We start from the raw sequence: 15,209 nt of genomic DNA, 5'->3' as shown, positions 1-15,209 counted from the left end.
CGGTATGCCGCGTGTTTCTATACTGTCCTTTCTGCATGACTTCATATGGGCACGAGGATGAAGATTAATGGCAAAAATTATTCTCAAGGCCATCTCTCTACGGTATACATTGCATGCTATCAAGCGCTGGCTAGCTACAAGGACTCCGGACGGTGGCCGCCCTGGTGGATGGTTGCTCCGGAATTCAAAATGTAGCAGTGCATGTATGGAATATCTCAATCTGTCCCGTCACATTTCACTCCTTTTTCATGATTCATCAGCAAGAGCCAGTCTGACAACATTTCTGTTCAATCGTCGTGCAGTAGCCATAGGGGACGGAAAACGTTTTCCATATTCTCCTTTTGCATTACCGCCCGTATCTTGTTTTTGTCGTAGCGATATCTTCCCGGATCTATATGTGTACAGTACTATACGCATAGGGCGTTGGGCATCGATACAATTGGGCATCAACGCGAGAACCACTATACTATCCTTTTGATCGAATGATCTTCCCTTCCCCTTGTGGGCCGACCGCCCTTTATCTATGGATAAGGGAAAAGAAAATGGGTCGTAACAGCGGGAGATATGTCCCAGCTTTTGACTTTTTGCGAAGTGAAGGGTGCCCAGTGCGCGCGGCGACGCGGCGAGAAGGGCGGGAATTAAGAATGACGAGACACACCATGTGAACTTTCTTGTGTTTCGACGTCTTTCCGGGTACATACTGTTTATGTACAGTACATGTGTACGGCATGTGCACAGTGGGAATGATGGGCGATGTGGGCCGTCGTAATGGGACTCTATCTTCTCACTAGACTTATCTGGCGACGATGAACATGCTGTTCCCCTGGTCTCGGTGTCTCTCTGTGTTGATCGGCGAGATTCCGTGCAGTAGCATACTCCAGTCGTCTTCTCTTTGCCGAGACACAGCGGCGATCGTGGTTCGTCAAGCAAGAGGCATGGAGAGGGCTCGACTAGCGCGTGAGACGCAACGCGGGAGTACCAGGAGATAGGAGCCGGCGATGTTAATGGTGAAAGGAGAAAGGGGGGCCAGATGGAGACGATCTATGCCCATTCTACCGTCGTCCTGGATTACCGACACTAACTTAGAATTGAGCAAAATCGTCGGTTCGGTCAAGATGTACAGTATCACAATACCCGATTGATTATTGGTCTAGGTGTGCCACCATTGCACAAGTGCAGTGTGGGGTGGTCTGACAGCTTGGTGATCATAGCTGGCGTGCGCGCGCGCTGTCCAGTGTCGATCACTTTCTTTTCCTTGTCCCTTGTCTGGATTACTTGGTCCTGGGTATCAAGCATTTTTATGTCGATCAGATCATTTCTCGGATGTGCATTCGATCGGCAAATAAATGCTTGGTCGTCCTCCTATGCTCATCAATTGGACAATGGTTAACGAAGTCAAAATTCAATAGACCGTGTGTTGCTGATACGTTGGTTGAAAAGATGGTTCGCGGTAATGGCTATCTTTCCCCTGAGGACTGGTACGCGATGATTGTGCATAGGTGGAGCTCAGTGAGTAATGAGCTCCGCACAAGCTCCCCTCCTAGCTGCCGCTTAAGCTCATGTCTCTGGCTTGCGTCTCTGTACAGTATCACCTTCGAGTTCGAACTGTCCAATGATGACGTTCATACCATGCGTGTCGTCAACAGCGTTCGATTCAAGCTCTGTAGGAGCAGTGGTTGCGTTAAGCTCATGACGCTGCTCGGGTCCAACGAGTGTATTCGTTTGGTTTCGACCGAGTTCGGCGAGTGCCTTGCTATCTCCAATCTCGATCAAGCTGGATGATGTCGACGTGTTTAGCGAGCCTTTCTTCTCTTCGTACTCGTTTTGAGGTCGTCTTTTGCGACCCGTCCTCAGTCTACGGAGGAAGTACAGAGCTACCAAAGACCCAACGCCTAGGATGCCCAGAGGAATTGCGACACCGAGTGCAATCTTGGTACCAATATGTTCGCTATGACTGATATGCGTGGTCAAGGTACTGTTCCGAGATTTGCTACTTGAACCTGCAGTGTGGTTGCTACACGTGTAGTTGCCCATGATGACGCCATGGTCATAATAGGTATCAAAGATTGTGCAATCGAGCTCGGTAGTCGTGTTGAGTACGAAACTACCGTTGACATTTACAAGAGATGGAAATGATATGCTGTCACGAAACGGTCAGTCGCGCAGTCCCAATCTAAACAGCATCCGGACACTACCTCAGAAAATTGCCGTCTAGATGCATGTTTCCACCGATGCTTTCTAGTGCAGAGACTCTATCGAGGACACTAAGTTGTGGGTTATCCGCTATATCAACATGACCTCCGATACTTCGAAGCGAAGGCAGGCTGATGTTTGCCAGCTTTATGTTGTCGTTGATCCACAGGCCATCCCCGATCGTGCGAACGGCCGATGCGTTGTCAAAGCCGGAGAATGAATTTCCTAACAATTGCAGAGTATTGTTCACTCTTGTCAATGATGGTATCGAGACACTAGAGCAATTTGCCAAGCTCAGATTGTTCACCCAGTCAAGGTTCGGCAGGCTGACCACCAGTTCTTGCGAGTTGTTCGCAATCCGGAGGTCTGTGACATTGACTGCTCTGAGGTCGAGTGCCGTCAGACTCGGGTTATTCTGTATATTTACACCGCGCACATCTTGCAGGTTCAAGCCAGAGAGGCTCTCCAGCTCAGTCGAACGGACTTCTATCTCATTGACGTTCTCTAGCGTCTGTAGCAGTGGCAGATCTTGCAATGAAGATGGCAAGCCATGGAGATATAACGACCCAACTGATCGTAGACTTGTGAAGTTCAAGGAGACCAGGCCGGGCACGCACGATAGCAGTAAAGATCCCGTAACATTAGCAAGACTGTTGGACGAGATGACTGTAGTATTTGGTGCGGCCGCAATGCTCAGGCTGCCATCTATGACCCTCAGACCGTCCAGCGCAAGATTCTCGGACGCATTGATGTGTATAGCTCCAGTGAAAGATGTGCACACGGATGCAAACGATGCGGCTTGCTCGGCATTGCTGATGAGAAGTTGGCTACTGCTATTTGTGGAACAGTCTGTCTTATGGTGAGAACCCTGCCGGATCTGGTTATTATTCTTGATACTCACGGTTGGATGCTGAGATCGACGCAGGTCGGTCGAGCACAGTGAGATTCAACACTACAGCCGATGGCGTGAAAGAGGCGAATGCTAAGGCTAGATTTGGCAGTGCATAAAACGTAACCGCAATTGCTCCAGCATGCAATATCGACATAACCACTGAACGTAAACAAGGTTGATCATAAGCATATACTATTCATCACAGGGGCAATAGATGAGTACAATAACCGACCACAAGCATTGTCAACTCGAGAAATTGGAAGGGTGGGGGCAGCAGACTCCTAAAGGGCAGGATTGAAAACTATTGCTGAACTTCGGCTCTTCTAATTCACAAGATTCACCAGCGCGAGAGTCGTCTTGATAGTGTGAAACCATTACTGATGCTTGAGCTTGGGATGCAATTTTTCTTCGTATTCGATCCTGCGTGATTCGATAGCATCTGTCTCCATGTTGTTAGCGCCCAACAACACTGCCAGCTTCGTGTCCACGGATGGATCGCATGAGGTCTTTTCCATGCTTGTCCCATTCGTCCTGTAGAACGTGATGCTTGTTCAGTCGAGGTTGAGGTGGAGACGGCAAGATGATGTATGAGTAAGGAAGCACCACACAGTCGGAAGCTCGGCACCTGTGGGTCCAACGTTATTGTACCTCCGTACTGTAGATGCTCAAGACCAATCGCACCAAGCGATCAAGGGCGTCTCCTTGAATCTAGTGTTGGTCGGCGTACATGGCGAGAGCTTTGTCCATACTCTAGACCGAAGTCATGGTCAGACAGAGGTAATCGACCTGCATTCTGTTCCCATTTCTTTGCGCTAGGAATACACCAGCATCCGAGATGTGTTCATTTGTTAGATAAACTCTAGGGCTTCGTGTGTGTTCGGGCCAGGTCTCCAATATTCACAGTATTTCTCTTCTTGCACGAAAGTCTTGGCAATACTCCATCGCCCTTGGCCAAACAGTAATATGATTCCGTCGCTCTTGTGCCGCGCAAGATACAGGTAAGGTACTGTACTTGTGGGTACTGGAGTCTACTCCTCTTCGTTTAGGTCTACCCCTTGCAAGTGTACTGCGGATGCGGGTGTGCCTGGATTATGATGATTAAGGTTACTGGGCCACGAGATAGACGAGGTCTAACGAGTACCTAAGTACTAAAAGACTTAATTGGGACTGCTCAGCCGCCTGCTGTATCTGCCGGTTGCCGCCACGGACTACATCGCGAAAGCAAGTCGTTGAAGAGGACTCGTGCTTCCATGCATCATTATACGTTTTCTCAACGCGGCGCGCGAGCTTTTCCTGAGCACTCATCAAGGACATACATCATAACAGCCACTTTTCCCGCCATGCCGGACCTGCCAGTAGTTGCCGCATGGCTGTCAAACGGCTGAACCGTTCTGTTGCCCCGATGACCTGAGCTCCTATCTAACGGTAAGTTTTTCCTGCATGCATTGGCGATCTGCTGGCAGTGAATGGTCCTACTCTTTTCAACCACCGAGTCTGGAACTTCTTTTCCCGAGCAGAATAACAGCCCGACAGCTTGAGTTCTCCTGATATACTCTTGACCGCGGACGTTGGAGTCAGAGCAGTAATCATCTCGACCCGTGCGTGACCGCTCCGCCTATCGACCGGTCCGTTGCGGTGGCAGGTCAATGTGGCCGGTGTCGCAAAATTCTCTATGCCAACAACGTTGGCTATGTAAACGGCGGATGCCAATCCCCTGCATATAACCAGCTCAGTAGGTCCTGTTAAGACACGAACCAGTCGCTGTGTTCCTCAACTCCTGGTGTTCATCTCTTTTCTTCCTCCTGTTCTCTCCATACCTCTCGGTCAGCATCAATTGTCCCGCTTCTTCCATATCCCTCTGAATCGCATACGAGAGTGAACCATGGGCAGGCTCCTTGGTATCTCCGCTCTTGCGCTGTTCTTTGCTTCCTCTCATGCTACTCTAGCAGTAGACTATGCGCCAATCACCGGCGTTTCACAGAACGGAATGTGTGGAGGAGGTGTGACTTGTGTGGGATCAAGCTTCGGCAGTTGTTGTAATGCAGCAGGCATCTGCGGATCGACTGATGACCATTGCGGTGACGGCTGTCAACCTCTCTTCGGAATCTGCCCGATATCCGTGTTGAGCAAGCGATATGCCGACGAGTATGCCGAACTGGACGTGGCTGGTTTGCAAGAACGTGATCTCGAGGAGAGGGCTGCAGCATCTGTATGTACCTCCACCAAGAAAGCAACCACGACGACCAAGAAGGGTACTTCCATCACTATCTCGACCCAGAAGAATGCGGCAACCGTCGCTTCATCACTCAAATGTGTAGCCTCTCACATCGCTCGCATCCGGATAAATAGGCCATCTACGGACTCCTTCTGCACAGACTGGCTGGCGCAACGTCCTCACAAGTCCACGCCGTTCGGTAAGATCCCGAATGCCATGGACGTCAGCAATGCATGTCAATGTATCCTGGCGCAAGATGCGTCATCAACCGCGAAGAAGACTACTGCAAAGACCACTGCAAAGACGACGGCAAAAACCACTGCAAAGACCACTGCAAAGACCACTGCAAAGACGACCGCAAAGACCACTGCCAAAACTACCGCCAAGCCCACATCGAAGACAACGGCAAAGACTACAGCCAAAGCTAGCGCATGCTCTCTGAAGAAGAGAAGAAGAAGACGCGATCTCCATGCCCCTATGCCACCTATGGAAACCTCTTGATCGGGCGTTTTGTGCAATGTAGACTCGAGGAATAATGCTGCGGGAAGGATACAATTTTAGGTGTAATGCAAAGCCGAGGATGTTAGTGGATTCGGATTAAGTATGATGAAAGGATCCCATATCAGTGGAAAGATCGCAATGACTGGTTTCTTGCGAGAGAGCTGTTTTGCTGTTGTATATAGGTTATATAGAATAATTAGTTCACAAAGCCGGCTCGGCACTTCTCGCCACACTGTCTGTCTCTGCGGCCGCAAGGCTTGTGACAAGCTAATCTGTAACAAAGAGCTCTTATATGGCTGCGGCGCTCAAGTTTCGCCCCAATCGTGAAATATATCTCTAAAGGCATTGTGTTCGCTCGCGTACATATACCATAGCATGCATTCGAGTGGTAGGCGATATCCGGGACGTGAAAGACGTGCCAAGTCTTCTAACGCCAAGTATCACATGTCAGCCAGCTCGGCTTTGCACGTGCAGACGATGACGGAAGTGCGGTGGGAAGGCGCCCCAGGGATGAGGAAGGAAGGCTGTGGATGTAGGTTGTGGGTTGTGCGTATGTCGTGTGGTGTCGTACGATTGGAGGCGAAGCAGCAGATACAAGCAAAAGATCCAGCGATCCCGGCTCTGCCTGCATATCGTGTGCCTTGCATGGTAATTGATCTTGTGACTCTAGGGTCTAACAGTGGAAAGTTCGGAAACAGGCCAGAAAAAAAACAAAGGTATAGTGGTTATAGAGCGTCTCTTTTGGGGGCCAAACGAAGTCATCTTGCATCTCGATCTCACGTCTTCTATCCTCGCAATACTGCTGCCCGCCTTCATCTCCTCGATCTCTTCCTAACACACCGTAAATCTCGGAGTTTCGCTTCTACATCACACACCGCTACATGTGGCAATAACATAAAAGAGACTTGATAGTTCTGGTGTGGGTTGGGGTTGAAAGATAAAACAAAGGATGGCACAACCAGATAGTAGTTTGGCATTGCCACATCGATTGATCGAGGAAACACACAATGTGTCGCCGCCCAGGTCTCCGGCCTTGCCTGCTGACGATGGCATGGAGTCCTTGCGACAATCAATGCGGGAGATTCAGGGCCTGGCAATCTCGACGGAAGAGAAAGCAAGAAAGATGCACCTTCTCATGACGCGCGATTACCGTAACTTACACGAGACGCACCTTCCCGTCAGAATCGACGACGGCGAAGATGACAACAACCGGTCCGTTTTTCGACTTCGAGATACTCGGAGCTCAGATCCGTCAGACAATCCTTACAACGTCCATCCTGTCGACTTGGAACCAACTTATTGTCCTGGATTAGTACCACTTTGTGACGAGGAGGATATGCCTGAAGAAGGGGGTGAGCGCCGCGCATTGGGTTGTCAACATTATACCCGAAACGTCAAGGTGCAGTGCTATGACTGCAAGCTATGGTTCCCTTGTCGTCACTGCCACGACACTTCTACGAAGCTACCATTTGCCCATCAGTTAAACAGAAAGATGACAGAGAATATGCTGTGCATGTTATGCAAAACCCCACAACCCGCTGGCGAGGAGTGCATGTCTTGTGGTGCCGAAACTGCATATTACTATTGCCCTAAATGCAAACTCTGGGATAATGACAGCACGAAACGGATTTACCATTGCGATGACTGCGGTATCTGTCGCCGAGGAGAAGGCTTGGGTAAAGATTACGTGCATTGCAAACGATGCAACGTGTGCATATCGATATCGACGTCCAGCGCTCACCCGTGTATTGAGCGTGCTACGGACTGTGACTGCCCCTTATGTCTGGAATATCTATTCTCCTCTCCACAGCCCGTCGTTAGCCTGCTATGTGGTCATTATATGCATGCGACCTGTTACAAGGACCTCATGACGGTCACCTATCGCTGCCCTGTCTGCAATAAGAGCGCCGTCAACATGGAGCTGCAATGGAGGAAACTTGACGACGAGATCAGACTCCAACCGATGCCAGAGGAAGACTTTGAGCCTCTATCGGCGTCTCCGCCACCTTCTCGTCCAAATTCTGCCGGACCAGCAGAATCAGCGGAGTCATCAGAATCCACCGATCAATTTCGCCAGGAAGACCAGACCACATCTAGTTCAGGGGTGCCTGCTGCGCCGGAAACAGCACAGTCATCTGCACCAAGCCGACGCCATGTACCCCGCAAGGTCTGGGTGAGCTGCAATGACTGTGGAGGTCGAGGTTGGACGCCCTTCCACTGGCTTGGTCTGCGCTGTACTGTATGTGATGGCTACAACACTACGCAGACTACACCACTCGGCAATGCCTCGACGCCTGCTCTCAATGCAGTACGAGAGACATATCACACGCAACGTCAACACGACTTTACCGGCGTTGAGGCAATCCGCAGTTTTGGCGACGGAAGTAATGATAGTGGCGCCGCTGGCTTGGGGCCCGAACAAATCACACTTTTGGTGAACGATCAAGGAGCAGACGCAACACAGCATGGTCAGGACGAGCAACATAGGGTAGACAGCGCATGTGGTTGTGGAAACAACTCGCACCACACGCACGAACATGATCAAAGCGACCAGCATGGGCAGCAGCAAACTTTCGAGTGGATCCATCATCACGATCCCACGCAACCCGCAAGTCGCAGCTATTTCCTGCGTGCGTCCCAAGAAGAAGGTAGCAACCTGCCCTCCTACCCATCATACGCCGGCGCTGCCGCCGCCGGTCTCCTGCGTCCAGACCGTGCCCTCTCAGCCTCCGCAAGCGAGATGTTCGGAGGCGTGCCCTATGAGATGGTCATGCGGCTTGGTCGTAGTCTGAGTCCCATGCGTTACTACATTGACGGATTGGATCTGCGATCTGATTCGCAGACTCGAGCAGCGGCTGCAGAAGGACCAGCCAATGTCGCGGTCGCCGAAAGTACCGCTGGCAGCGCCGCCGCCGCAACCGACGACGAACGCAAAGGAAGTCCTGACGATGGAGACCAGACGCCACGGCAGAAATCAGGCGAGACAAGTCCGAAAGCTGGGCATGAGAATTTTTGGCGGTCCGAAAGAGGGTTCTTGAGGGTATGGACCAGCGACGACGACGAAGTCAATGCGTACGGGGAAGATGGCGATGACGACGATGAAGACGACGACGAAGACAGCGAGGATAGTGAGTCGGACGAAGATGAAGACGACGATGACGCCTCGGCATTAGACGCTGATGAAGAAGACGACGATGATGACGACGATGAAGATGGGCCGGACAAGCTGAAATTACCTGGGCATCTGTAGTACTATATATCTTTCTTGTCACAAAATATTGGGATGAAGCTGAAGGAGCCTACAGAATAAAAAGCAGCATATGAGTTTGGTGAGTAGAGATAGGTCTTCTTCCGAAAGATTCTACTTGAATCTTTAATGCACATACACTTTTTTCCTTGCCTCCAAGCTTCGAAGATATATCGCCGCCAGTCAAGTACCTTCTCGCCCACGGACATCTCTGCTCACCACCAGATGGCGGCTACGAAACGTGTAACTTACGGGGATCAATGTGCTGTAAGAAACCAGTTTGCGACAATGCGATGCCAATACGGTGCACTTTGATATATGAGCAGCCATCGACCGCTATCCACACGAAAAGAAAGGGAAACTTCAGAAGAACCAAACGAAGACGAGCCAAAGGCAGCATTGCAATTCTGGCCAGCACGAAAACGAGAGAACAAGACCATATCCTCAAAGTCAAGCCGTGTAGGAAAAACTGATAAATTTGCATTGTACTCGGAAGGAGTAGGCGTGTGTAACGAGACTCGTTCCTGCTGCAAATGCAGCAGCTAATGCGGGAGTGCCAGAATCCCAATAATGCATCAGCATCCGCGCCTTATCTCAGAGCATGGCATGTATTACTCAACACATCTGACAACGAAACAAATGAAAGATAGAAAGTAAAAAAAACCATGGAACAATCCTTCGCCACGCTCTGTGTCACATCCTCCCTCTGCAAACCCCAGTTGTGTAGACAATTCTGTTCGTCCTCATATCTTCCTGCGCTGTATGCAAACCCAACGACGGGTGACTTTCGATGTATCAAGGGGCGGCTCTGGAAAGTGTCGGGTCTATCTGATGTCCAAGTTCTCGGCAAGTCTGATCAGCTCCACCACGTCATCCATGTGCACACTTCTGCTGTCGCTGGGGGCTGCAGAAGAGGAAGATGAAGAATGTCCGCATACATCATCACAGATCTGCTCGAGGCACTCGATGAAATCCTGGAGGATAGGCACTTCCGGGACGTTTTGGTTGCCGAATAGCTGTTCACCTTCTCCGTCTCTGGCGGGCAATGCATTCAGTAGTCCCAACTCGACGAGTTTCTTGTGGGGCACTTCGGAGCCGTAGAGACAGGTCCACCAGCTCAACTCGTACTTCTTCCCATTTGGAAATTTCTGATTGTTACGTGTCAGGTCGATGTCGAGGTATAGGAAAGTCTCGTAGGGACGGCGTGTGCCGACCATAACCACGATGTTGAATGCGCGAAGATTTGCGACCTTGTCCTTGCTCAAATGCGGTACCCAAGTATATATGGCAAGGTTTTCCATGCCGTTGAATAGAGTGGGTGGATTACTAAATTGTCTTGAGAAGAGCACGTGGAAGAGAGGGAAACGCCTGGTCTGGTAGAACACAGGAAGGGACTCATCTCTCACTTGGCGGGAAACGCGTGTCACAGCTGGTTCCGCAAGGTCTGGGGCTTGACCTCTGCCATAGGGTGAGGTGGAGGATCGGTCAGATCGAACGGGATAAACGGACGAGCCAGCTGAAGAGTAAGAGTACAGAGTCTTGGAGGCCTGATCGTGACGAAACGGGTGGACCTGGAGAAAGAGATAACGGTAGACATGGACTCTAAGTTCGAATGGAAGGTCCAAAAAGGGGAAAGGACGCTCTGGATCGGAGTCGGACTTTTCGAGCATAAGTATAATGTCGGCCTTGAGTCTTGATTTTGGTAGTTTCAGACCACGCGATCTGGCTTCTGCTTGCAGTTCGCGTACTTTAAGAGAGACGCGGGGGTGCTCAAGTACATAGCATCGATTGATCACTTCGGAGAGTCCGATTGGTGTATACGAGAAGGCCGAGGTGTCGCTGAGTCGGTAGCGCTGAGCAATTTGTCTGAGCTCCAGGAACGTGAAGTTGTAATAAGGGTTACTTCTGGTGCGGCGGAAATAGACACCATAAAGAGTGGTTTCATTGTAGTTTGCAATGTATGGATTCCTTGGTGCCGCAGCAGTAACCTGAGAGTCTACGGGATTTTCCACCGGTGGTAGAAGGAGATTTGATGGCACGTTGCCTTTGTAGAACAAGTCTTCATTAGTTCCGTAGAAGAAGGAAGTGGCTGTCTGCAGACTCACCCATCTTTACAGTACGTGAGAAATCGGTATATGGAAGCTATGTGACAATGGGCGGTGTTGACTGAAGTGGGTGAAAAAGCTCAAGCAAGGACAAAGAAGAGTTGAAGCAACGGAGAGGTCGATGGCTTAGCGATGGTTGATGAATGAAGCAGATTATGTTCATTAAAAGAGAAGGAAGAAGAGAGATGTAGAACGACCAGAGATGACGGATGTATTGTGCCATTACCACTTTGGGTAAGTAAACAAAGTGAAGGGAACCCCTAGAGTCACTAGACTGACAGAAAGAACTAGCCAGCAGATGCAAGATGAAGTGAATGTGGAATTTAAAGGGGCAGCACAGGCAGACACCAGAGAGATACAGGCTCTTATATACGTTATGCTTGCTGGGGGGAGGGGGGTGTTCTGGTCAGGGGCAAGATGAAAATATAAGACAATGATATGTTACTTTAAATATTGCAGGAAGATCTCAAAGTGTGACAAGTCTTTCTTATATCACCTATCATTGCTGTAGAGAGAAGAACAGCGGCGAATATTGATAATTTGCCATTCTGTGGCCGGATGACTGAACGCTACTGTATATTTGGGCGGTGTCATCCATGAGTGCAAGGTATAGGTAATATGGAAGCTAAAAGGACAGATCATACAGAACCTATGACGAATCACGTTATCCTTGACTATGGTATGGACTTAGACGACATCCTTCATGTTCCACGATAAGTATGAAAGTGACCTTCTAACCTGTATCGAGGATTGTCAATACAAATTGCGCAAGCAGTAAGCAACCGAAGCGAGATGACTAGGAAAACAGAAGAAACAAGCCCACTTCATGCAGTAGTCTGCCAATGTGCCGACTACACGCTTCTTCTTTCACCTGTCGCACCTCTATTCCAGACAAGATCTTATCTCGAATCTAATGCACAAAATAAGTCATCGACATTATACCTATCCGCCAATCCATTACCACGGTCACTCTAACTCTTCGCTGCTATTCCGGTCGCGGCATCTCCATTTTCGTCATTGTCTATGTACAGACAGCCGTGACGAAGACCGCAATTGTGTTCCCGTCGATTTATACATTCGTATTATAGGCGATTTCCATCTGCCAGCCATGTCATAAGCGCATTACGTTGAACGCCTCCGCTAGTATTCCGCAAGATATCCAGTTTGGTCCTCATCAACTACCCCTGCCCTGCGCTGCTGCCTGACCCAGTATGGATTATACGATGAGAAGTCTCTACGTCCAGTGATACCCAGCTGAGCAGCAATGTTGACGTAGCCGTCCTCATTGACTGCCCCGGACTTATCAAGATTCTTCACAGCTTGTGCATCGATACTCCCCGCCCATACCGTCCGGCAATACGGACACGTAATTTTGTCGCCATGCCCGCGTCTACTGGCCGCCCATTGCTCGAAACACGACTTATGCAGATTGTTGCCGCATGCAGCACGACACCAGATGATTGCCTCTCCACCTCCCGAGGAGTCTATTTCTTCGACACAAATAGGACAGTCGCCCTCGATGGGTTTGCGCTTGCCGTCGGTGTCGCTTGCCGATGCCGTCTCTGTAGGCATGGGGCCCGCGTGTCCAAAGATCTCACGTAGTTCAGAAGTCAAAAATGCAAGCTGATATTGAAGATGGACAGGAGCCTTGAGAACTTTGACCAGAACATAGAGTATGTGCTTGCACTGAGAGTTCCCCTTTTGGAAGTTCGGACACGTGCATCTCGGCACGTGGGTTATAGTCACTGTATAGACGTTGCCTGTCGTGCCTGCCAGGTCGACTGTCTCTTCCGGGCAGTCTGGCGTATTATGAGGACAATGTAGCATACTGGTATAGCGCTTCCGGTCCACGATGTACATGCGCTGTGTCAAGGCTCGCTCTAAGGTGATAGAGGCTGCTTGAGGTAATTTGTCGCGGTGTCTTACCGAAATTTCAATATGTTTTTGTCATTTACAAGGAAAGTGATCGCTGCTTACCTCTTCAGCCTCTTCTCCTCGCCATCACTTTTGACTTGCTTTGGCGTCTTGTGCTTGCCACTCGCGGTGGCTGCATAGACATCGCCACGATCATCGTCGCCAGTTAAGTCGATGTAATTGTCTCCCATTGGTTCGGGTTTTGGTTGGCCTTTGACAATTTCGCCCAGTCTACCCGTCAACGGCTTTCTCCGTTTATTATGAGAGGCTTGTGTAGCAACATTTATGCTGTCAGGCATGGGTAGGCTGCGTTTCCGTGCGGAACGCTGGCCAGGAAGATCTTTGGTGTTCACCCACTGAGTGTCTGCCATGACTGTGGGACTCGATGACTCAAACAGGATTGTCCAGGTTCATCGATGGTATATTGGCCGCTTGCAAGTGATAGGTTGGACGGTGGCGAAATCAATAGTATACATGCATAGAGCAGCTGAGCTAGGAAGCTCTACTGGGTGCTATTGATTCATGCATATGCCAAGCCTACAAGTATCATGACTGTCACAGATGTGATTCGGACCAGACTGCTATAGGTGAGATAAGATAAGATAACACTTGAACAAACAGTGCTTGTACAGCGCACATATTCTGCTTCTTTCGCCTCCTCATTTCCCCCAGACCAAAGTCTTGCTCCATGGACCTCGATGCATCTCAACCCTTCAACAACGTGGCGACTGGGGCCAGAATACTGTACATGCCATCCCATTCGGACCTGAGTCCGATCCCGGCTCTCAACCTTGTCTGATACAGACCCGACAGGATTCTCAATCCCTGCATGTCTCCCTTATTGCCGTATCTTTCCACTTTCACCTCCGACACAATGAATCAAGGGTCGTCGCTAATTGGCGGGCACTTGCCGTTGATTCCGGCAAGGTGAGGTACTTACCTGTTTTTTTGTCGAAGATATGTGAGTGTCAGTGATGCACATCATCCTTGCCTTGTTCTCCACTTTTGGTCCCCTTCTTTGAACCAATCATTGTCTCATTTAAAGTGTCAGAGAGCAAAGATGATACAGAATGGAAAAAGCTTCCAACGTGTCGGCGCAACCCACGGGGCACCAGAAATTTGAACACGGGGCACCAAAATTTCGAACTCTATTCGTGTATGAGATGGGGTGGCGTACCTTACAATCGCGCTATGAGCTACTGTACCTTAGTATTGTGACCTGACTTCGTTTGACGTTTGCGACCGGTCCCTGTCATTACGATGCTCGGGCACTGTAATCAGAAGTTGATAGAGACCGGGGATAAGTAGAACAAAGGTAATTGTGTTTGGGCAGCCACGAAAGAATAAGTCCTGCAGGTTCTCTCGAGTTGCGCTATAGCTCCCGCACGTTGGAAGGAAAGAGAAGTCTTCAACCTCGGTAGGATACCTAGACAATGTCGCTTCATCCATCCCATAATGTACTGTTGATACAGTAGAACGACCCAAGGTACGAGGCGATGGAACGACCAACAGGGGAAACGTCGGCGAGGATGACGTTAGGGACATTCACGGTATTATGCCTGAATTCGTGCGAGCAAACTACATGTAACCCTGTGGACCTTGACTACTGCATGAAAAAGAGCGCTGTAGAAATTTCCTGCACGAAGTACCGTATTGATACGAACCTACAAGATTTAATACCGTGGCGGCATTTGCGATGAAATATGGTCGTGCCAACCCTGAGAGTTTGCCTATAAGAATCATTTGGATTGGGGTCATACCGGACGGACCAACGGGGTTGTCCTGTGGAGGGATTGCTGCAGCAAACAGCGAAGAAGAAATGACAAGAAACGTGAGCCATATTCTCAATCGACATATGTACAGTAACTGCTTGTACTGCGGCTCATGCTGTCTATCAACAGCTTGTACTAACCCATATGCGGGTTGTATTGCGATTGGCAATACAACTGGATAACGAGGGGTGCTATCGAGACACGGCGCACTTGGTCGGCGATTGCGTTAGAGATCCAACCGGCTGAGTCAAGCACAGACCATGATCCGGCTGGATCTTCAACAATCGCAATGCATCCGTGACAAATGAAAACTGCTACTGCATGAGTTGAGAGTATCTGTCCGTCCAAGAATAATTCACAAAGGCCCAGA

The 15,209-nt window shown here is 49.8% G+C and overlaps 4 protein-coding genes across 6 annotated transcripts; 2 read left to right on the top strand and 2 right to left on the bottom strand.

Annotated features, from left to right (window-relative positions):
• Window positions 1-1,557: 1,557 nt before the first annotated feature.
• On the bottom strand, window positions 1,558-3,239 carry AAFC00_004455 (uncharacterized protein; the record flags this gene model as incomplete). Its single annotated transcript, XM_069344101.1, has 3 exons — window positions 1,558-2,140; window positions 2,196-3,042; window positions 3,095-3,239. The coding sequence occupies 3 exons, from the start codon at window positions 3,237-3,239 to the stop codon at window positions 1,558-1,560; spliced, it is 1,575 nt and encodes a 524-aa protein (XP_069196514.1).
• Window positions 3,240-4,967: 1,728 nt separating this feature from the next.
• AAFC00_004454 (uncharacterized protein) lies at window positions 4,968-5,801 on the top strand (the record flags this gene model as incomplete). The annotated part of the gene is made up of 1 exon (XM_069344100.1): window positions 4,968-5,801. One exon carries the CDS (start codon window positions 4,968-4,970, stop codon window positions 5,799-5,801), a length of 834 nt encoding a protein of 277 aa, XP_069196513.1.
• Window positions 5,802-6,750: 949 nt separating this feature from the next.
• On the top strand, window positions 6,751-9,051 carry AAFC00_004453 (uncharacterized protein; the record flags this gene model as incomplete). 3 transcript variants are annotated; one of them, XM_069344099.1, is made up of 1 exon in its annotated part: window positions 6,751-9,051. In XM_069344099.1, the coding sequence occupies one exon, from the start codon at window positions 6,751-6,753 to the stop codon at window positions 9,049-9,051; it is 2,301 nt and encodes a 766-aa protein (XP_069196512.1). The 3 variants fall into 3 exon arrangements, with proteins under 3 accessions (XP_069196512.1, XP_069196511.1, XP_069196510.1); XM_069347769.1 differs by having other exon boundaries at window positions 7,669-9,051; XM_069344098.1 differs by having other exon boundaries at window positions 7,717-9,051.
• A 3,242-nt stretch (window positions 9,052-12,293) lies between these two features.
• AAFC00_004452 (uncharacterized protein) lies at window positions 12,294-13,438 on the bottom strand (the record flags this gene model as incomplete). The annotated part of the gene is made up of 2 exons (XM_069344097.1): window positions 12,294-13,074; window positions 13,131-13,438. The coding sequence occupies 2 exons, from the start codon at window positions 13,436-13,438 to the stop codon at window positions 12,294-12,296; spliced, it is 1,089 nt and encodes a 362-aa protein (XP_069196509.1).
• Between the last annotated feature and the right edge of the window lie 1,771 nt (window positions 13,439-15,209).

Source organism: Neodothiora populina (assembly GCF_041146345.1).
Source record: "Neodothiora populina strain CPC 39397 chromosome Unknown canker_contig_3, whole genome shotgun sequence".
NCBI lineage: Eukaryota > Fungi > Ascomycota > Dothideomycetes > Dothideales > Dothioraceae > Neodothiora > Neodothiora populina.
This window is presented reverse-complemented; position numbering and strand designations above follow the sequence as displayed.